The sequence below is a fragment of the Rhincodon typus genome, chromosome 8 (genome assembly GCF_021869965.1).
Source record: "Rhincodon typus isolate 14 chromosome 8, sRhiTyp1.1, whole genome shotgun sequence".
Taxonomy (NCBI): Eukaryota; Metazoa; Chordata; class Chondrichthyes; order Orectolobiformes; family Rhincodontidae; genus Rhincodon; species Rhincodon typus.
The window spans coordinates 75,432,402-75,456,537 of record NC_063339.1 but is presented as its reverse complement, the minus strand read 5'-3'; the positions used below and the strand labels follow the sequence as shown (position 1 = coordinate 75,456,537).

General features: G+C 43.7%; 1 protein-coding gene across 8 annotated transcripts in view; it reads left to right on the top strand.

Annotated features, from left to right (window-relative positions):
• The window catches only part of rad51b (RAD51 paralog B), a 475,671-nt gene that overhangs the window by 355,769 nt on the left and 95,766 nt on the right, over positions 1-24,136 (top strand). For all 8 annotated transcript variants that reach the window (XM_048600139.1, XM_048600138.1, XM_048600141.1 and 5 more), the window contains exon 9: positions 1,346-1,464. In XM_048600139.1, the coding sequence (XP_048456096.1) occupies positions 1,346-1,464 (119 nt within the window). The remainder of the gene's footprint in view (positions 1-1,345; positions 1,465-24,136) is intronic.

The following is a 24,136-nucleotide window of genomic DNA, read 5'->3' as shown; positions in this document are numbered from 1 at the left end:
CTGCTCCTCTGATGCTGCTTGGCCTGCTGTGTTCATCCAGCTCTACACCTGTTATCTCAGATTCTCCAGCATCTGCAGTTCCTACTATCTCTGAAACATGTATTTGCCTGTTTGAGTGAAATTCTGCACCACAGCGTCATGGACAGTCTATTCAGTCACCCTGCAGTATTTATTCTCGTGAACGCATGTAGCAAGACCCACGAATGCATTGGTTAGAGTCAAGAGCTAAGGTTCCTCCACCACTATATGTTGGATCCCTGTACCTGCCTGACTTACAGTCTCGGCCACCTGTCCCTGACCATTGATTGGTTGGAAAATTTTGCATAGTCTGAACGGTGTGACTGCTTCCTGCGATAAATGTGTCTCTTCTTCCTAACCCCCATCCACCTACCCACATCATTCAACGTCTGCAACTCAAAATCTAGTCAACCAAAGTTGTTCAAGTGGCAGACCCCTACCACATATAAGTATTTTGTATGGACATGGTACAACACACTTCTGGTAGAGGTAGGTCTCAAACTCAGACCTTCGAGAAACCTATCTTAAGTATGCTTGTCTGGGATTGCAAGTTATTGTTCTATTTGATGAACAGTAGGTGAGTTCTCCCCAGTGTCCTGGCCAATATTTACCCTTCAATCAACACCTAATTACACAAATTAGCTGGTCATTACCACATTGTTAAGCACAAATTGGTTGCTCTAATTTTCCTACAACAGTAACTGCAATTCAAAAAAAGTGTTATTTGTTTATGAAGTGTTTTTGGAGTGCCAAATTGGTAAAAGACATGATGTAAATGGAAGTCCCTTCTTCCTTTACCTTGCATTTAACCTATTCATGCATACATAACCTTGGATGTGCTTGATTTTCACACTGGGCATTTGATCTGGAAAGTGCCCCGTTTTCTTACCCCAACACAAAATAAAAGAAGCACGGTGGCTCAGTGGTTAGCACTGCTCATAGTGCCAGGGACCTGGGTTCGATTCCAGCCTCAGGTGACGTGGAGTTTGCATATCGTCCCTGTGTCTGCTTGGGTTTCTCCAGTTGCTCCAGTTTCCTCCCACAGTCCAAAGATGTGCAGGCTAGGTGGATTGGCCATGCTAAATTTGCCCACTAGTGTTCAGGGATGCATAGGCCAGATAGATTAGGCATGGGAACTGCTGGGTTACAGAGATATGTTTGGATGGGATGCTCTTCAGAGGCTCAGTGCAGACTTAATGGGCCAAACGACCTCTATCTGCACTATGGGGATTCTATGATTCTAAGAAATGAGGGGATAAATATCTTAAAAAGCAAAGCATGCTGATTTGGCTTCTGTTCAATTGTTTTCTGTGCTCTGTCTTTGCAGATTGTAGGGTAAGCCCTGATGGAGAAACAAGCTACGCAACAGCAGCTCTGGGGAACACATGGAGCCACAGTGTCAACACTCGGCTCATCATGCAATATCTGGACTATCACAGCAGGCAGGTAAATTTCACAGAGGCTGAGAGCCAGGATAGAGGCAGAAGAATTAAAGCCGCTTCTCATTGTGGGTTGCCGCATGATTTTCACAAACTCAATCACAGGGGGAGATAGGCAAGCGCAGGGCGACAAGTTGTCAGGAGCCAGAGCTGAGAAAAGCTTTTCAGCATAGATTGCGATAAGCTGTCAGGATGTGCTAGTTCATTCTCAGTCAGACTGGGTTCCTGTTTATGCACCAAATTCATGACAGCACATTAATCAGGTTTAAATAACAGTTATGAAACCAGAAAGACATTCTTATGCCCTTTTTTAAAGGCACTGAATCCCATAATAACAAAATGTGTGTGCATTATCATAGAAGGAGGACATTTGGTTCTTCGGGCCTTTGCTAGCTCCAGCATCAAAATGACAGGGATAGCCCCCTGACATTGGAACACAGGACCAGGCCATTCAGCCCCTTGTTAATGCTCCACCATTCTAGATCATGGCTGAACTTCTACCTCAACACCATATTCTTGCACTATTCCCATATCATAAAATCATAGAATCCCTACAGTGTGGAAGCAGGCCATTCAGGCCATCGAGTCCACACCGACCCTCCAAAGAGCATCCCACCCAGACCCAATCCTCCCCTACTCTACCCCTGTAATCCTGCAATTCCCATGACTAATCCACCTAGCCTGTACATCCCCAGACGCTATGGGCAACTTAGCATGGCCACTCCACCTAACCCGCACATCCTTGGACTGTGGGAGGAAACCGGAGCACCCAGAGGAAACCTGCGCAGACGTGGGGAGAACGTGCAAACTCCACACAGACAGCTGCCCGAGGATGGAATCAAACCCGGGTCCGTGACACTGTGAGGCAGTAATGCTAACCACTGAGCCACCGTGCCCTATAACACTTGGTATAATTAGTAACTGGAAATCTGTCAATTTTTGTCTTTCAACTTACTTGATAACTGAACTTCCACAGCCATCTGGGGGTAGAGAATTGTAAAGATTCACCACCCTGTAAGTGTAGAAATGCCTCCTCATCTGAATCCTAAATGGTTTGCCTTTCCCTCTGAGACTGTGTTCCCTATTATACATCCACCACCACCCACTTCCCCGCCCCCTCACCCCCAGCCAGAGGAACATCTTTTCTTTATCAACCCTTCAAGAATGTTTAAATTTTCTCTGTGATCACCTCTCATTCTTCTAAACAGAGATACAGACCCAGTTTTTGCATTCACTCCTTGTGGGACAGTCCCACCATCACAGTCTGGTGAACCTCCGCTGAACTCCCTGCAATCTAGAGTAAAAATACTTAATTAGACATGGGCCAATATCAGCAGGGTGAAAACACATCTGTCCCAAATAAATTGCTATCATAGATTAGCAGACAACACTGCAATGAAACAATGAGCTGCTGCAAAGTGGTTTCTGTTAAGGTACCTTTCCCCAACATGCAGGGGAAAGGTAGAATGGGCACAGCCAGAGCTTCCTGGATGAAAGAACCGTAGAATCCCCATGTTATAGGGCATGGTGGCTCGGTGGTTAGCACTACTGCCTCACAGTGTCAGGGACCCAGGTTTGATTCCACCCTTTGGCAACTGTCTGTGTGGAGTTTGCACGTTCTCCCTGTGTCTGCGTGCGTTTCCTCTGAGTGCTCCGCTTACTTCCCTATAGTGTGGAAGCAGACTATTCAGCCCATCAAGCCCACACTGCCCCTCCAAAAATCATCCCACCCGGACCAACACCCCTACCCTGTACCTGTAACCCAGCATTTCTCATGGCTAATCCACCTAGCCTGCACATCTTTGGACTGTGTGAGGAAACTGGAGCACCCGGAGGAATCCCACACAGACAAGGGGAGAATATGCAATTTCCAACAGGCAGTCACCTGTGGCTAGAATCGAACCCAGGTCCCTGGGGCTGTGAGGCAGCAGGGCTAACCACTGAGCCACTGTGCCAAAAGAGATACAGAGTTAAATTAAGCAGAAAATGTGGGCATATGACAAATGGCAAGTGGATAGCACGAGTGAGTACCAGGCTGAATATGAGATTTAGAGGAGAAGTGAAAATGGAAGTAAGAGGGTAAGGAGAGTTTTAGAAGACTTCTGATGAAGTCACTAGACTTGAAATGTTATCTCTGCTGTCTTCCCACAGATGCTGCCAGACCTGCTGAGTTTTGCCAGCAATTTCTGTTTTTGTTACAGTTTTTGAAGCAACTGGCAGCCAACATAAAGGGGATCCAAAAGTCAGCTTTAGACATGTCACAAGTAAAAGGGTAGTCAAATGAGGGTGAGACCATAAAGGACTAAAAAAGGAATTCATGCCTGGAGCTACTGAATGAATACTTTACGTTATTCTTTACCAAGTAAGAAAACACTTCCAGAGTCAGTGTGAAAACCCACAATCACTACTATCTAGAAGGTCAAGGGGAGTGGAGTCGCAGGTAGACAGGGTAATGAAGAAGGCATTTGGCACGCTTGCCTTTATTGGTCAGTGCATTGAGTATAGGAGTTGGCAGGTCATGTTGCGGCTGTACAGGATATTGGTTAGACCTGTTTTGGAATACTGCATTTAATTCTGGTCTCCCTGCTATCGGAAGGATGTTGTGAAACTTGAAAGGGTTCAGAAAAGATTTACAAGGATGTTGCTGGGGTTGGAGAATTTGAACCATAGGGAGAGGCTGAATAGGCTGAGGCTACTTTCCCTAGTGCATAGGAGGCTGAGGGGTGACCTTATGGTTTATAAAATCAAGAGGGGCAATAGATAAGGTGACACAGTGTGGAGCTGGAGGAACACAGCAGGCCAGGCAGCATCCGAGGAGCAGGAAAGCTGATGTTTCAGGTTGGGACCCTGGAACACCCCAACAAACTGAGGCATGTAAATAACAAGCAGGACCTAACACTGACGCATCACTTGGAGGCGCACTGACAAGGTTACCTAGCAGGGTGATGAAACGTTTGCAACCAAGCCCACCAGCTCAGCAAACGAACTACAATCTCATAATTAGGAATGAGCAATATATACTGTCCCAGTCAGTAAAACCCTCATCCTCTGACTGAAGTAACAAGCAGCAGAGTGATGGGAAGAAGCTATTGGAAGGGCTAAAATAAAAGCAAACCTGCAGCGAAGAAGAAAACCTGGAACAGACGAAGAGAAACGCTGGAGAAACTCAGCAGGTCCTGCAGGACCTGCTGAAAGAGAAACAGAGTTAACGTTTCGAGATTGCTATGACACTTCATGAGATGCTCTGAAGAAAGTCATACTGGTCTCAAAACATTAACTCTGCTTCTTTCTCCACGGATGCTGCCAAACCTATTGACTTTCTCCAGCAATTTCTGTGTTTGTTTTTGTATTAAGGCTAGCTGTACTTAAAGTTGAATAAGTCACCTAATCTGGATGAAATGATGGTGGAAGCAAGGGTGAAAATTGTAAAGGCACTGGCTGTAATCTTCCACTCCTCTTCGATGTAGGGATGGTGCTCAAGGATGGGAGAATTGCAATTGTTCACACCCTGTTTGAAAAATTATGTAAGGATCAGCAGGTCAGCAAGTTTAAACTCATTGGTAGGATCACTTTTACAAATGAGAATCAGGGATTAAATGATCAGTTACTTGGAAAACTGTGTATTAATTAAAGAAAGCCAGTAACGTGTTCAAGGCAAATCATGTTTAAGTCACTCGATTGAATGGCTTGAGGAGATTAGAGAAAGTATTGTTGAGGGTACTATACTCTATGTGGTGTGTATGAACTTCCAAAAGGTGAAATGCTACAAAGTTAATACCGATAGAATAAAGGGGAGAACGGCTCCACGGATACAAAATAAAACAGAATTGCGGATGCTGGAAATCTGAAACAAACAAAAAGACAAATTGCTGGAGACACTCCGCAGGTCTGACAGCACATCTGTGGAGAGAAACTATGGTAAACATTTCGAGTCCAGCAACCCTTCTTCAGGGTTAGCTGGGTGTTAGGATGCAGAATGTAGTGGCAAAATGATTGTTTTTCAGATTTGGGAAAGTATATACTGATGTTGCCCAGGGATTGGCACTATGACTACTGTTTGATGTACAAAGATGTGTGTACAGGTCACAGTTTGAAAATTTGCAGATGACACAAAGCTTGGAAGTCTTGTGAGCTGTGAAGGGGATAGTGAAAGACTGACTTAATGGATGGACACCTGACATATTAAGTTTAGTACAGAAAAGTGTGAAGTGATTCAATTTGCTCGGGAAATGAGGAAAGGCAATATAAAATAAAGGGCACAATGTAAATGGAATGCCAGACCAGAGAGCTCTGAAACAAAGGAGGTCATGCCTGACAAATCTGTTCGAATCCTTTGAGGAGGTAGTGAGCAAGTTAGGCAAAGGAGAGCCAGTGGACATGATCTATTTGGATTTCCAGAAGGCCTTTCACAAGGTGCTGCACAGGAGGCTGCTAAATCAAATAAGAACCATGACGTTAGGGGCAAGGTACTGCCATGGATAGACGATTGGCTGACTGGCAGAAGAAGGCAGAGAGTGAGGATGGCAGCCAATAACTAGTGGAGTTCCGCAGGCGTCAATGTTGGGGCCATAACTATTCACGTTATACATTAACAATTTGGACAAAGGAACTGAGCGCATTGCTGCTAAGTTTGCAGATGACTCCGAGAAAGATGGAGGGCCAGATGGTGTTGAGGAAGCCCGGAGGTTGCAAAAGGACTTGGACAGGCTAGGAGAGTGGGCAAAGAAGTGGCACATGGAATACAATGTGGGAAAATGCGGGGTTGTACACTTCGGTAGGAAGAATAGTGCGGAGACTATTTTTTAAATGGGGAAAGGCTTTGGAAACCTGAAGCACAAGGGGACTTGGGAGTCCTAGTTCAAGATTCTTTTAAGGTTAACATGCAGGTTCACTTGGCAGTTAAGAAGATAAATGCAATGTGAGCATTCATTTTGAGAGGTATAAAATACAAGAGCAGAGATGTACTCTTGAGGCTGTATAAGGCTCTGGTCAGACCGCATGTGGAATGTTGTGAGCAGCTTTGGGCACTGTATCTAAGGAAGGATGTGCTGGCATTGGAGGGGCACCAGAGGAGGTTTACAAAAATGACCCCGGGGATGTAGGACTAGTCATATGAAGAATGGTTGAGGCCTATGGGCCTGTACTCAATGGAGTTTAGAAGGATGGAGGAGAATCTCATTGAAACTTATAGAATACTGAGAGGCCTGTTTAGAGTGGATTTGGAGAAGATGTTTCCACTAGTAGGAGAAACTAGGACCTGAGGGCAAAGCCTCAGAGTGAACGGACAATATTTTAGAACTGAGATGAGGAGGAATTTCTTCAGCCAGAGGGTGGTGAATCTGTGGAACTTATTGCTGCAGAAGGCTGTAGAGTGTATATAAGATAGGTTCTTCATTACCAAGGGGATCAAGGGTTACAGGGAGAAAGCAGGAGAATAGAGTTGCAAAACATATCAGTCCTGATTGAATGGTGGAGCAGACTCAATGAGCCTAATTCTGCTCTTACATCTTATGGTCTTACATATGCACAAATCATTGAAGTCGCAGGATAGACTGAGAAGGTATGAGGAAGGAACATGAATAGAAGGATAGGGTACAAAAAGCTGTCAATGAACCTACACAAAACATTGGTTTAGCTTTAACCTGCATTTTGTGCTCAATTCTGGGCACTGCACATTTGTAAGGATATGAAAATTTTAGAGAATGGTTCCAGACTTGAGATAAGTCAGTTATGTGGATAGATTGCTTGAAGCTGGGGGTTATCTCTAGAGATTGTGCACAATCATGTGTCAAACACTTTAACTCAATAATTCATTGTCAAACAAAGTAGATAGGGAGAAACTTCTCATTGGCGACTCAGTGATTAGAACTGCTGCCTCACTGCGCCAGGATCCCAGGTTTGATTCCACCCTTGGGTGACTGTCTGTGTGGAGTTTGCACATTGTCCCTGTGCCTGCGTGTGTTTCCTCTGAGTGCTCCAGTTTCCTCCCACAGTCCAAAGATGTGCAGGCTAGGTGGATTGGTCATGCTGAATTTCCCGTAGTGTCCAGGGATACGTAGGTTAGGTGGGTTAGCCGTGGGAATGATAGGGATGGGGTGGGTCTGGGAGGGATGCTCTTCAGAGAGTCGGTGTGGAATCGATGGGCCAAATGGCCTGCTTCCACACTATAGGGATTCTGTGAGTCTGTGGTGGAAGGACTGAGAATCAAATAATACTGAAATAAGGAGATTGGCAAAATAACTTCTATCGTGGCATGAAAAGTTGTTTTTTTTAAACACAAAGACTTGTTAGAATCTGGAATGCACTGCCTAAGATGCAAGTTTAAACTTAGTTTTCCAAAGGAAATTGAATAATTATCTAAAGAGAAAAACTTCGCAGAGTTGTGAGGCAAGTGTGAGTGAGTTGGTTTTGCAGAGAGCCAGCACACAGACAACAGGCCAGATATCCTCCTGTAGCGTGCCCATTCTATGATTGCATTGGCTGTGGGGGCCACCATTGCAGATGCCCACAAAACTGCTGCTTGCTCTTATATGGTCCTTGGTGCACATTGCTAACAGATCCCTCCACATGGGCTGCTCTTTGCAGTACCATGCATCTATTGTTTGCACTGAAACTCTGCAGGTATTATGTCTTAAATGTAGGGAACTGTGAGGTCACAAAACTAAGCTCTTCAGTAGTAAGGCAATGCTTCAAACCTGCAGCCACTGGCTGTGATTCTTGGGCAGAATAGCATTTCCTACCAGAAGATTTATTGTCACTATTGTGTCCTCAGTGAGTTGGAGACATAGGACTTGATGGTAAGTCATACACCAGCAAACAGAACCTGTGTGAATAATAGCAACCAGAAGGTATGACTGAACTTGCAGTTAGATTTCCCAAAAAAGACACAGTAGTTAGCCCTGCTGCCTCACAGCGCCAGGGACCCAGGTTCCATTCCACCCTCGGGCAACTATCTGTGTGGATTTCATACATTCTCCGCGTGTCTGCGTGTGTTTCCTCCGGCTGCTCTGGTTTCCTCCCACAGCCCTAGGATGTGCAGGATAGGTGGATTGACCATGCCAAATTATCCATAATGTGCAGGCTAGGTGGGTTAGCCATAGGAAATTTAGGGTTACAGGGGAGTGGGTCTGGGTGGGATGCTCTTCAGAGGGTCGGTGTAAAATTGATGGGCGAATGGCCTGCTTCCACACTGTAGGGATGCTGCGATTCTGTGTGGTACTGCATACGGTCCAATCTGTCTGCTTAATTGACGATGGCGCATGACCCAATCACCTCCATTCTGTCAGACACTTGTGGCGCCATTGTAAATTCCCTGTCTCCAAATGGTAAAAGATTCCAGGCAAAGTTGTCTGCACTCAGGACTTGTCCAAATTATTAAAGTTTATGCAACCCAGAAAAATGACAGAAGTGTTTGTGTGAGACACAGAGGCCAGAAATCCCTTTTGTTTTACCTCTAACATTGATCCCAGACTTGAGAATGTCTTAGCTCAACAGAAGTTTCTGTTGATGGCTTTCTCCACATGATCTGAAATGATATTTGTTGCTCATGCATTGCAGACGACATGCCAGTTTCTGAGAGATAAGATTGCTGTTTACATAGTAGAGTACATGATGAAGCTGAATTGATCATAGATCAACGCACCTCCCACTGACCTTTCAAAAAGTTGCATCTAATTTTCAATATATAAAGTCAGGCTGAGACTGGCCAAGACTGTTTACACTTTAACAGACCTAGTTCTCCAAAGCATGTCGATTGTGGCCTGAAGGGCCTAAATGCGCATTGCACACAGTTGTACAACCTATACAATTGTAAACCTCCTTCTTTCTACAGCCCTGTCTGACTGGAATACATAGCACGAGGCATCTGTTGTGTTGCACACTGCAATCACAGCTGATCCTGACAGCATAGAAGCAGGTCATTTGGTATAACTACTCTGTGCCAATATTGTAGTCCACACCAGTGTCCTCCCAGTCTAATTTCCTTGTCCCAATCTGCTTCCATATCATTATATTCCCTTCTCCCTCATGTATATATCAAGCTTCCAATTAAACAACTATAAGGAAGGATTTAACAGGTTGGTGGTCTCGTCTGTCGAAAAGTCAATGGAGGCCTTTAAACTGATGGAAAGATTTTGATAGGACAGGTGTGGAGAAGTTGTTTTCACATGTTGCGATGGATCTATAAAGATAAAGCAATTACTAATAATCCCAAAAAGGAATTCAGGAGAAAGCCAGAGAATGATTAGAATGTGAAACTTGCTATCACAAGGAATAGTTTAGGTGAATTACATTGAGGCATTTGAAGAGAAATTGGATAAGCAGATAAGGACACAAAAGGTAAACAATTATGAAAGTAAGATGAGATAAAGTATCATGGGAGGAGTTGTTATGGAGCAGAAATGCCATAATTAGAGCCAAATGTTGTGTTTGTGTGTATACTATATACATTCCATGTATATGTGTCAAAGCAGTGTGTTCCATATTCTCTTTGGCAAAAACAATATGAACCTGACTCTGCAGCTGTCTTCGTGCATCTGCTGCTTGAAGCCCTCATCTATGCCTTTGTTGCTTGAGACTCCATTATTCCAGTGGCTGCCTGGTCTCCCACATGCATCTAAAGCTCAGCTGTCCATGTCTTAGCTCATATAATATCTTGTTCGGCCATCAACACCATGCTTACGGACCTATGTTAGCTTCTGACTTAGCAGCACATCAATTTAAAAATTCTCTTCCTTATGTTCAGGTCCCTCCATGCCCTGGTGTTCTCCTATCTACGAACGAAGGAAATCCCAAAGAATTGATTCCTATTCTGTGTTTAATTAGTTGTTCTTCATCGGGAATGCTCCTGTTGGCCTGTTGACCGCTTAAGGGTATGCAAAATCAACTAAGCGTCACATTCCTGCTCTCTGTCAAGTCAACACAGCTGGAAAATGCATGTGCACAGTGCCTGGCTGTGATACCCTCTAAGGCTGAATAGTCTGTCTGAGTTCACTTATGCAGATCAACTGCGTGGGACTCACGGTGAAACAATATGCCGGTAAGAAGACTTGATCTCAGGGAATTTCAAATCACTTTCCAGCCAATCATATCCCGTTGAAGAATAGGTACTAAAGTTTTCTATGACACAGCCAATTTGCACATTCTAAGCTTCCACAAAGAGTAATTTTTTTTATTCTTTCATAGAATCACAGAATCCCTACAGCATGGGAGCAAGCCATTCGGCCCATCGAGTCCACACTGACCCTCCAAAGAGCATCACACCCAGACCCATACCCATCCCCCTACACTATCTGTCTAACCCTGAATTTCCCACGGCTCATCCACCTAGCCTGCACATCCCTGAACACTATGGGCAATTTAGCATGGCCAATCCACCCTAGCCTGCACATCTTTGGACTGTGGGACGAAACCGGAACCCCCGGTGAAAACTTGCCCAAGCAGACACGAGGAGAACGTGCAAACTCCACACAGACAGTCACCTGAGGGTGGAATCAAACCCATGTCCCTGGCACTGTGAGGCAGCAGTGTTAACTATTGAGCCACCGTGCCGCCCAGGAACATGAGTGTTGCTGGCACGGCCAGTGTTTGCTTCCCATCCCTGATACCGAATTCAGTGGTTTGGTTGGCCATTTTAGGGAGCAGATAAGAATCAGCCATTTGCTGTGGGTCTGGGGTCACATGTAGACCAGACTAGATAAGGATGGAAAATTTCCTTTCCTTACGGGCATTAATGCACCAAGTAGGTTTTTACAACAAACATCACTGAAGCTAACTTTATATTCTAGATGTATTAATGGAATTCAGATTCCATGGTGCCAAGCTGCCATGGTTTGAATCTATGCCCCCACAGTAATAACTTGCTCCTCCGGATGGCTGGTGACATTACCACTGTACCATCATCTCCCCTTAATCTGATGATGGTCAGATCATTGGTTTTTAGTGGGGTTGAGGGTTAGATATCAACCCAGACACTGAAGAGAACTCCTCTGCTCTTAGTGTTGTGGGACATTTTTATGTCCACATGTGCGAAAAGATTGTTTAACTTCCATCTGAAAGATGATTTCGCCGACAATGCCATGCACTTTCAGTACTGCACTAGATTGTTAGTTTATATCGTCATCTCACTGCGATTGACACCATAACCTCCTGATTGAGAGATGAGGGTGCTCCTGCTGATTATAGGCAGAGGGAGATTTTAGCAAAGGAAAAGTGGCTGGGAGTGTATTCTTTTGTCATTTACTGCAATTACAGAAAGTGGTCTCTGTTTGTAATCTCTATGTTTGTGCAGTAGAGCTTTGTAATGAGCCCACATTGCTGGTAAGTGCATTTAATAGATGTAATTTTATACTTAGGGCTTTTTCTGATTTGCAAACAATATAATGTACCGCAAAGTGTTTTGTTTTAAGTTTTTTGTCTGAGAGCAATGCCACGGGAAATGAATTATAATTGATGTAATTTTATACCAAAGCGTTCTTGGAGAAAGATCCCAAGCAAGAAGTAAATTTGCACTCTAATCTGCTGAAGAATGCAAACTGTAGTTTGAGCTGTACCAAGATATTACTTAACATTGTGGAACGGAAAATCAACAGAGACGTGGAGGCATACGAAAAGTAAAAGCACAAATGCTGCACATCTGAAATAAAAACAGATCCTCCTGAAAATAAACAGGAGACTATTGACATCTCAAAGGGAACAGTTGGTATAGAACAGGCCTCTGGATTACCGAACCATTTAGTATCAAAACTACTGCATGGTAATGTAGTGATTATGTTACTGAACTAATAATCTCGAGAACACGAGTTCAAATCCCGCCCCCTTGCATTTTGAGAATGTGAGTAGTTTAAAAACGCTTCATGCGAACAACAGCTACCAAGTTAAAGTGATTGCCATATTTTTAAAAATCAGCTGGTTCGCTGATGCCCTTTGTGTTCTAGATTTATTAAGGAAGCTGCTGTCTTTACTCGGCCTGGCCTATCGATCACTCCCAAATCACCCTCATTGGCTCTTAATTGCCCTTTGAGCTGGCTCTGCAAATCAATCACATCTATCACTCAGCTACCAACAGTTGGAGGGATATGGGCCAGGAACAGGCAGGTGGGACCAGTTTAGTTTGGGATTATGTTTGGCATGGACTGGTTGGACCAAACGGTCTGTTTCCTTGCTGTATGACTGTATGAAGATGCTTCATTACCAGTTACTCAAAGCCAACCTTGCAAGTGATTCCCACAAGTCAAGAATGAAGTATAAGCAATGGATCTGAAGAGAGGTCATTCGAATGATACTGTCTGCATGTGCACATACACAGGTGTATGACCATTTTTCTGTGTACCCAAACTCATGTGAACATACGCATATTCATCCTTCAGGCTCTTATATGCATATGCCTCTACCTGTAGCTATGCATTTAACTTGTGCCTACCTGTCCCTGTGTCTACATGCACTTAGTTATATCAACTTTTTTTTAAATGATTACCCTTTCTTGGCTTGACAGTGTTTGCCTCTTGATATGTTATGTCTCTTCTGCTGCCTCATTCAGATAGCCTTTGTTTTATAAAAGTGAGTTCTGATCACAAGAGTGCATAGCTCACCTTATTTGTACTTTCACTTGATGGACATAATCAACTTTGAACACGGATCAGCAGTGTCTTGTGGTCAAGCAGTGTTTAATTTACAATTCTCATTTCTGTTTTCAAAATTCACCATGGCTATCTCTGTCTCTAGGCCACAACTCTAAGATGTCTATGCTCCTCTAATTCTGGTCTCTTAAACTTCCCTGATTTTGATTCCTCAAAGTTTGGTGGCCTTCAGTTTCCTAAGCCCTGAAGTAACTTCCTTATATCTGTCTCCCTCTCTATGTCATTCTCCTCCTTTGAGACACTCCTTAAAATCTACCTCTTTGACAAAGCTTTTGGTCATCTGACCTGATATTTCCTCATGGTGGTCATTGTCATACTTCATTTTAGAATACTCCTATGAAGTTCCTTTGAATGTTTTATTTGATTAAAATTGTACTGTAAATATAAGTTGTATTGTAAAAGCTCCCCAAACAAAACAGAAGCTGCAAGACTTCCAATTACTCATTCTTACTCATTCTTCTCCCTCCCACATCCAAAGTAGAGCCTTGAATCTCACCTCTGGATATGTTTTGGTTGTTGAGATGAAAAATCACCAGACATTCAAAGGCAGCTCCTAAGAGTTCTCATAAAGTGCAGTTCATAATCAGCCACACTCTAGGAAATGAAATATTTCCTTTTTAAGACTGAACCAGGAAAAACTACTCAGGTTAAGTGCTTAGGTTTTTAAAAGATACTTACAATTGGATATAGCCCAGCAAGAAAGTTATGACATCTAAAGATCCAAATGTATTTCTTTGAATGACTCGGAGTTTTTTTTTTGTCTCCATCATCCTGTTGATAGTTCAATAATTCCAAGGTGTAACATTTTACCAAATTGCACCATATAAATGCAAGTTGAAATCTGTGCACCACATGCTGCATCTGACCCTAATTGAGCATTTGCCACTACTGATTTACCACAAACTGCTAAAACAATTTTCAAACAATGCAGAAATTCACTAAGACTCCTTGAATGGCACCTTCCAAACTCTTGACCACTGGGAACTTACAGTTAGTGGTGTTCCCACGTATCTGCTGCCCTTGTCCTTCTAGATGGAATTGGTTGTCAGTTTGGAAGATGTTATCTAAGGATCTTTGGTGAATTTCTGCAGTGCATCTTGTAGATAGTGTACACTGCTGAATGTCAGTGGTGGAGGGAATGGATGCTTGTGGACATAGAGCCAATCAAGTGAGCCGCTTTGTCCTGGATGGTGCCAATCTTCTTGAGTATTGTTGGAGTTGCACTCATCCAGGCAAGTGGGAGTTTTGTTTTCTTTATTCATTCACGGGATGAGGGCATCGCTGTCTAGGCAGCATTTATTCTCCATCCCTAATTGCCAGAGGGCTGTTAAGAGTCAACCACATTGCTGTGGGTCTGGAGTCACATGTAGGCCAGACCAGGTAAGGATGGCAGTTTCCTTCCCTAAAGGACATCAGTGAACCAGATGGGTCTTTCCAACAATCGACAATGGATTCACGGTCATCATTAGATTCTTAATTCCAGATTTTCATTGAATTCAAATTCCACCGTCTGCCATAGCAGGATTCGAACCTGGGTCCCCAGAGTATTACTTGGGTCTCTGGATTAATGGTCCAGCAATAATACCACTGGGCCATTGCCTCACCCCATAACATTCCTGATTTGTGCCTTGTGGATGGTGGACAAGCTTTGGGGAGTCAGAAGGTGAGCTAGTTGCTCAATATTCCTAGCATCTGACCTACACTTGTAGCCTCTGCGTTAATATGACAAGTCCAGTTGAGTTTCTGGTCCAGGATGTTGATAGTGGGGGATTCGGTGATGCTAACAGCATTGAATGTCAAGGGACAGTGATGGTCATTGCCAGGTTATTGTATGGTGCGAATGTTACTTACTACCTGTTAGCCCAAGCCTGGATATTGTCCAGATATTGTTGTATTGTTGTTTTTGTCTAATGCCTTTAGGGTCTTTTTGGTGATCATTTGTGGTGAGTATTTGTGTTTACACACGTGTTGCCCATCTTTGTATAACATCTCAATAACATGTTATCATTCTGTTCAGTGAGGCAGTACTTTGAGAGTTGGCGATTATAGTAAGAGGTTCAATCACATGGCCTCCTGTCCACATTCTCACCCTTGGGTGCCTGACACGGCCAACTTCATGGAGCCCCTCAGCCAATCAGAAACCAAACAAGTTTTGCTTGGCAGTAAAAAGCCTTTTGCCCAGACAGCACAGAAACAGACCCTTCAGTCCAACTAGTCCAAGCTGACCTTCTTCCCAAGCTAAACTGCCGGTGCTTGGCCCATATCCTTCCAAACATTTCCTATTCATATACTTATCCAAATGTCTTTTAAACATTGTAACTGTACCTGCATCCACCACTTCCTCTAGAAATTCATTCCACATACAAACCACGCTCTGTGCAAAATAATTGCCTCCCAATGTATTTTCTAAATCTTTCTCCTCTCACCTTGGACATATGCCCCCTAGTTTTGAAACCTCCCCATCCTAGGAAAAAGACACCTGCCATTCACCTTATCTGTACGTCTCATGATTTTGTAACCTTCCATAAGGTCACCCCTCGACCTCCTATGCTCCAGGGAAAAATGTCCCAGCCTATCCAGTCTCTCCCTATAACTCAAACCCACAAGTACAGGCTGTTTTTTCTTGGTGGCTCATAGCAGTACCGGGGACATTAGCTTTTAATTTATGGAGACTACAGGACAATCTGTGATGGATCGATGACCCTAAGTACCACAGTAGATGGGGTTGCTGTAGTGATTGGAGCCAGGTATATCTTGTTGACTATGACATCCTTGATTGGGATGTTAACCTGGGCCAATCAGGAAGCCCTGGATGACCAATATAATCAAGAGATTCCTCCTGGTTTTGTAGCTGACATCCAGAGAACGTTGGTTCACTTCTTCTGGGACAAAAAGATACACTGGGTCGCGGCACAGGTTCTGAATCTCCTGATTGAGGAGGGCAGTCAGTCGCTGGTGTGCGTCCGCACCCAGCTGCACACTTTTGCCTTCAGACCTTGCAGCGATATCTTAACGTTGAGCCTCGTCCTAGGTGGTGCGCCCTGGCGATGTATTTTTTCTGCCAGGTGTATAACCTCAACTACGACATGCAACTCCTGTTTATCGTCGTGATGGTTTGGAGGTCTCCCTGTGGACATTGCCTGTCTTTTACCAGGACCTGAGCACTGTTTGGAACATGGTCAACTCGCGTCGTGCCTACCCTCCTGCAGGAGTGGTGGCCATTGCCAGAGAGTGAATGCTTGCGCTCCCTTTTCAGTTATCTCAAAGATCTCCTTTTGTGTTTCTGGTTGCACTTCAGCCCCACGCTCCTGATCTTTGGGCACCCGGTATGGAGGGGCACGGGCAGGTCAGAAGATCTCCTCATGGGTCTGCTGCTGGGCGTGGTCAAGCTAGCATTAATGGGTCCAGGCAGCGGGCCGTGGCGGGGCTCATTACAGCCGACTGCCTGCCCCTCTTCCATCTGGGCCCGGGCGTCCCTGGAATAGGAGCACACGGTGTGCACTGGCGCTCTTGATGCCTTTCGGGAAAGGTAGGCACCGCAGTCTGTGGAGTGCTTTGTTTCCCTCACAAACTCGATTTTGATTTGATCCCTACCCTCCCCCTTACTTTTTCTTTCATGTCGGCTTTGCCTCTAGGGCCTCTGCTTGATACTGATGCTTTGGTTACCTGGGTGTTTTTCCTGCTGGTGGTATGTTAATAAAGTCATTTGTACACCTGGTGTTTTTTTAAAAACTGTGTCTCATGGCTGCACAAGCACAACAAACGGTGCTGGGGAAAATAAGCACTACTGCTGTACAGCAGCAGTGAAGGGGTTTTTAAGAGGGGGAAAAATATTATTAAGGGACTTAGAATCTCCTCAGTTCAGGGGACTGACTGACCACAGCAAATATAATGTGCACAAGCAAATAAAGGGTGACTTGGTGATGGGATACTGGCCTCTGTGCAGTTATTTCCATCACCTTCATCTAAAAGATGTGATAAATCATAAGGCTTATTCATAGCAGATAGGGAAGCTATTAACCCTGTTGAGCCATGTTAAGACTCGGAACAATCCTGCCAGTCCCATTACCCTTGTTATATCACTATAAATCTGCTAGTTTATTTTCTTCAAGCACCCATCCATTTTCATTTTGAAACCGTTGATTGTCTCTGCTTCCAACAGTCTCACAGACAGCGTATTTCAGATCATTACCGCTCACTGCTTAAAACATTGATCTTCCTTACGTTCTGCCTCCATGGCTTGCCCAAAATCTTTAATCTGTGTCCCTGAACTCTCTACTATCAGGCAATCAGAAAAGCCTTTCCTTATCTACCTTTTCCAAAACTGTATTAATCTTGTAAACCTTTATCAAAATCCCTTCAATCTGTTTTGCACTAAGGAAAACAGCCCCAGATTCTGTGAGCTAATCTTGTATCTAATATCCACTACCTTCGAAGCCATTCTGGTGAATCTATTGTGCGCTGTCTCTCAAGGCTTCTCACGTCCTTCCTGAAATGTGTGTGTTTGCAGAACTGTAATTGTGGCCTCACCCAGAGCTTTACGAAAATTCAGCCTAACTTACCTGCTTTTGTACTCTCTGTGACTACTAATGAACCCTAAAGTCACACTTTGTCCCGCTGAACACTCTTAATATGTTCAAAGATGTATGCACATGCAATCTTTTTATTTAACAAAAATATGCTTTATTCATAAATTATCCATATGTAAAAACAAGTAGAAAACAGTTCTGTATGGACTTTGCAGAAAATACAGTGGAATTTTGACATTCCTCATCAGAGCTTCAATCCAGTTGCAACAGAAGAATTTTCTAGACATGAAAGGAAACTATTTACATTCTGATTAAGGCTGCAAGAATATCTCGAAACTTAATGGACCTTGTTATACTTAGTCAAAAAGACCTCAGACAGTGGTATTTTCCCACAGTGCCTTAGTAGTAACTGCCCCCAAGCTCTAGTGCTTCCCTCACCATGTAATCCTGGACCTTGGAATGTGCCAGTCTGCAACACTCAGGTCAAGGTCAACTTTTTGCACTGGAAGACCAACAAGTTTCAGGCAGCAAAGATAGCATTTTCCTCAGAGTTGATGGTCCTTCTGGCGCAATCAGTGTTTGTCTTGGTATGCATCGTGGGGAACAGATCGTAGAGCACAGAATCCTACATAATGAAATGGCTCGGGAGAAACCTCAACAAGAAAACGGCTGTATCTCCCTCCAGACCTTCTTTGCAAAGGCACATTCCAGTAGGAGATGTGTGACAGTCTCTTCTCCCCAACACGCAGCCATTCCGAGGGCAGTATGTGGTGGCAGAGAGAGTCTAGGCATAGATGAAGAATGTGATGCGTAGTGCCCATCTTACCACCAGCCAAACTCTGTCTTGGTGCTGGTTGGAAAGTTCTGGCGAGGAGGCATTCTGCCAAATATTTTTGACAGTGCACAGGGAACCATGCAACAGGATCCAGCCTATCCCTTTCCCAGGGCACTGCATACTGACCACTTCCTGATGTGCACTCACCCAAATTCGTCAGTTCCTTCACACTCTTTAGAACTGTGCTATTAAATCTTTATTGCCACTTTGTTTACTTGTCATCATCAGAATATGTCCTGCAAAGTCTGTAGCCTTGCCTGTGATTGCAAATAGTTACATCAAACCTTAATCCTGCACCCAGTGGATCATAGAATTATAGCATTTTATAGGACAGAATGAGGTAATTTGGCTCAATGTACTTTGTTCCAGCTGTTTGCTGGACCAATTCAAAACCCACTGCCTGTTCTTTCCCCACAATCCTGTCTTCTCCTTTACATACTTATCCATTCTTCCCTCAGAAAGGCAACAGTGCCTGCCTCAGTAGCATTTGGGGAGTGCATGTGTGATGTGGAACTTTGCTCTTGTCTGCATGAACCTTTCTCTGAGCTGTCAATCTGCCCATATCGTAATTATGTCTAGCTCACTGTGTGATTTTGCAACTGTTTCCTCAGGCTTCATTGCCTCATCCCGGTTGCAAATTTGACCACTTTATATTAAGTTTCAGGAGTTGAGGTAATTTACGTAAAGGAAAATGAATGATCTCGAGGGAGTCCAACTCTGTTCTTTCTTTCCCCACAGTCCCTGCACACAGAACAATGACAAGTTGTGTTGACAGCCTTATGACATGATGTTACTGACATTCCAAAAGATATTTGTCAAAGTCGAAGGTCAAAGAAGATTAAACAAACTAAAACCAAGGATTCAGTGTAAGCCCTGGAATGGATGGGTTTGTTTTGGTTCAAGATTAGAAAACAACTAGGTGTGCAATATGTCACAGATAGATTATATTATACCAAAGATAAGAAAGAGTACATGTTTTGTGCCTCTCTAGAGAAAAAAAGGCTGCAGCATGATTTAGCAGAGGTCTTTAAAAATAAAACATGATTTCATAGAGTAGTTGTTGTATGTATTATAGGGTAGTAAATTCTTTTGTCCCACCATTAACGCTATGCCTTTAGGTATATGAGCTTAAGCTCTGGAATTATCTCTGTAAACCTCTCCACCTACCTCTTTTCCTGTAAAACATACTGTAACACCTATTTCTCTCACCAAATATTTGGTCTCCTGGCTTAATGTTGTCTTATTTGGCTCAGTGTCAGATTTTACTTGTTAATTGCTCTTTAAAAACTCCATGGAATGTTTTATAATGTTAAAGGTACTATACAAATGCACCTTATTGATTTGAATGAAGAGGTTTAGAGGCTGGGTTAGTTATCACTCGTTGAACTGGGGGTCCCCATGGCATGTGTTAGGCCATGGATGTCAGGCTTGTTTAGTGACAGACCACATGCTCTGCAAACGCTCATTATTTCTGTAACAGGCTACCAAAGCGACTCTCAAGGAAAATAAATCTGGCCAGTTAAGACCATCAATCAGAATAATCTAGTTTTTATTTGGTACAAAAGAGAAGAAAAGTACTGGAGAAAAATATTCAGCTAGTCTGACAGATATGTGGGGAGAGAAACAGATTGAATGTTTCAAGCCAACTTTTCACACTTCTTCAGCACTTTCTGTTCTTATTTTCAGATTCAGTAGGTTTAATGGGTTAACTCAGAAGCTGGTCAGTTCTTAACTGTAGCTCAGTTGGTCACATTCTCAGTTCTGAGTCAGTAAGATGTTGACTCAGATTTCATCCTTGAGGTTTGAGCGTGAAAATCAAGGCTGACACTTTAGTACCATACTAAGGGAATGGTGGAGGTACTGTCTTTCAAATGAGGCATTAAACTAAAGCGCCCTCTTTTCTCTCATGACCTGAAAAGATTCCATGGTACCATTTTTACAGATGAAGTGCCTGGGCAATATTTATCCCCATTCAGCATCGCATTATCTGGTTGTTATCGTAGTGCTGTTCATGCAAGCTTGCTGCATGCAAATTTCTTGCCACATTTCCTAAATTATATCACTGGCTACACTTCACAAGTACTTCATTGGCTATGGATGGCCTGAGATTGTGATAGGTGCCAAATAAGGGCTAATGCAAACACAAGAGCCCTTTGTAAGGAGCCTTGTGATCCTATTATTGTGGTTGACAGTGATGTACTAATGATACATTAAGTATGTGATGATGGCCTAACTTACAGTGTAAAGAATGTGGTGTACCTGGTAGACAAACAGGAGGCTGGAAGAACACAGCAAGCCAGGCAGCATCTGGAGGAAAGAAGAAGTCAACATTTTGTGTATTACCCTTCTTCAGGGGGAGGATGGGTAGCAGAATGGTGGACAACGGAAGTAGATATGACCTGATTAGTCGATGGGTGGGATGAATCAGGTTGCTAGCTGGAAGGGAGGGTGGTGGGGTCCACCATCCAACGTTTCCAGCATCCAACGTATCTTTCTGAAACACATCCGCCAACTCTAGTCAGAACCCACCACCCAGAACATCTTCCACTCCCCAACCCTCACTGCCTTCTGCAAGGACCATTCCCTTCACCACTCCTTAGTTGGCGCCACACTCCCCACCAACCACTCCAACCCGCTCGGTACCTTCCCCTGTAACCAACATCTGCCCACACACCATCTCCCTCACCTCCATCTCGGTGAGACAGAGCTTTACCTCATCTCCTCCAAACTAGCCTACAGCATTAGGTGCTCCAGATGTGGTCTTTCCTACATTGGTGAGACCAAACATAGACTAGGTGGCTGTTTCACCGAGCATCTTCCCCTGGCCTGAAACGGCCAGCCTAACCTGCTGGTCACTGCCCATTTCAACTACCCCCCGACTCCCCCTACGACATGTCCATCCTCGGCCTCCTCCAGTGTTGCAGCAATTCAGAAAGCAGAGTTGAGGAACAACGCCTTATCTTCTGCCTGGGCACCCTACAGCCCAGAAGACTCAACAATGAGTTCTCCAATTTCAAATAACCTTCCCACCCATCCCCCAGCTCCCTTTCCAGCCCCACCTCCTCCCTTCCAGCTACCAACCCTATTCATCCCTCCCATTGTCCAACCAGGTCATACCTACTACCAGTGTCTACCTATCACCAACATTCCACTACCCCCTCTCCCCCCCCCCCCCCCCCCCCCCCCCCCCCCTTTTATCTGCAGCTCCCCCTACCTCCACATCCAGTCCTGAAGAAGGGTAATACCCGAAACATTGCCTTCTCCTTTCCTCCAGATGCTGCCTGGCCTGGTGTGATCTTCCAGCCTCCTGCTTATCTACCTTGGAGTCCAGCATCTGCTTTTTTTTTGTTTCTAATGATGTACCTGGTGTTGTTTTTACTCTCCTTTACTCTTTGATTCAGACATGGGTAACATTGTCTTTAGGATGTTTCTCCATGAATGATATCATCCATAGCCTCTTTTGTAATGAAGTTAGAATATAATTTCAAAATAGAAAACATAAGGAAGAATAGTGAGCATGGATTGCAAAGTTAGAAGGCCATGGTTGACAAATATTTGAAGAAGTAACACAAAGGTAGACAAAAAATAATGTGGATCTAATATGTTTGGATTTTCAAAGCATTTTGGACAATGTATAGGTTCAGAACCTTGTGGGGGATAACATTTTAAATACTGTTGTATTATTGAAGAATTCACACTGGTAGGCATCATTGTCTTCTTCACATCCTTGTCACATCTTACCCTCCCATCCAACTTTGTGTCATCTGCAAATTTGAGATATTTTCTCATCCAAATGATGAATATATATTGTGAAAGGCCCTGTAGTACTCTGAGATAATCTTCTTCATTGTCCACTAAGCCAGGAAAACTGATGGGATTGGAAGCCAGTATATTCCCAGGGCCTGATACTCTATATCCAGAGTACTTTAAGAGATGTCCCTGGAAATAATGGATGCATTGGTGCTCATCTTCATGATCCTACCCTGGAACAGTTTCTATAGACTGGTGGGTAGCTAATGTGACCCCTCTATTTAAAAAGGGAGGCAGAGAAAACCTGGAATTACAGACCAGTCAGCCTGATGTCTTTAGTGGGTAAATTACTGGAGTTCATCACCAAAGATTTAACAGCTGAGCCTTGGAAACCAGTGGCAGGATCAGACAAAGTCAGCGTGAATTTCCGAAAGGGAAAACGTGCTTGACACATCCACTGGAATTCTTCAAGGATGTAGTTTGTAGAGTTGGTGAAGGGAAGCCAGTGTATCTGATTTATTTGGAATTTCAGAAGGCTTTTGACAGTCCAGATAGCTCAGCCTTGGAGCAGAGATTATCTCAGCAGGAAACGATTTCTGATTTCAAGTCCCGTTTCTCTGTAGATGGTCACTGAATAAAAATGATCACAAATCGTAAGTAAGTAAGGGATGACCAGGGCTAAGAGTAACACAGATGTGTTCAAGTGCTTCCATAATGGAATAAAGCCTTGGAGCAAACTTCATGTGTGATGAATGACATCTCTATTGGTGTTCTGTACGTTTCCCAATGTGTGCTGAACCATGCAGTTCCAGAGAGCCCCATGTTCAATTCCGAACTGCTGTTAACTTGCTGAATTCAGTATGGATGGCAGCACTTGTAATGCTTTGATTAACCTTAATGCTTGGGCTGAGAAAAAAAACAGCTCAGAATCCCACTCTCGATAGCTGTTCAGTGACAGTTAGTTTTTGTAAAATGTGTTCGTGAAAGACTATTGTTTATTATCCATTCTGAGATTTGTTTGCTGGATGTGGGGTCACTGGTGAGACAATAGCTTATTGTCATTCATGGTCGTCCTTAAGTAGGGTATGGGAAGCTACCATCTTGCCCCTCAGCAGTTTGACTGGTGAAGGCACTCTCAAAAGTAGTAAATTCTAGGACTTTGAACCACTGACAATTTGTGAGTGATGGTGTTTATATGCACCTGCTAGCCTTTAGGTGCCGGAGGAGTTTGAGAGGTGGTATACTATATGGGAGAGAGAAAATGATACTCTGAGTAGTGTACTGGTAATGTCTAGACTGACATGTGATAAATTGTGACTTTGAATATCACAGTTTTGCCAAGTCGAGCCAGGAGGAGGCAATAACTTGAGTCTGATTGGAAAATCTCATGCGAACAACAGAGAACTGAGAGTAAGAGTTTGACTATCTCTGCCCTCCTTAGCACTCATCAGTTACTTTCACCCATTTATGAGGAGGCACAATGTAGTTTGTAAGATGCAGAAATCTGACTTGACCTTATAATGCAACAGAATCTGTTAACTCTCAAAGGAAATGTGCATTTTGAGGCTTTTATTTTTCCATCTGAAGTATAAAATGGCATTGATTCTGCAGAGACTTCTAGGAGGGCAAGTCAAGCAGCTATTCCTTCTTCTGTTACATATATGGGAACTGGATGTTGCCATGACCTTTCCTCCCCAAACAACAAATTGGCAAAGGTCTGGAATTGCATCTTACTGACAAATGGATGGCATTCAGCACTCAACCACTTAGGACGAGAGAGTCAGAGAGAATGCAAGAGAACGAAACAAGGAAGGGTCATCAACACCTCTCTATGCAGTGAAGAGATCTTAGTCATGTTTACTCTGTGCTGAGATCAGAGTTCGGAATCACAGTCCAATATTAAGAAGCTAGTGGTTGGCTCCTCCCACT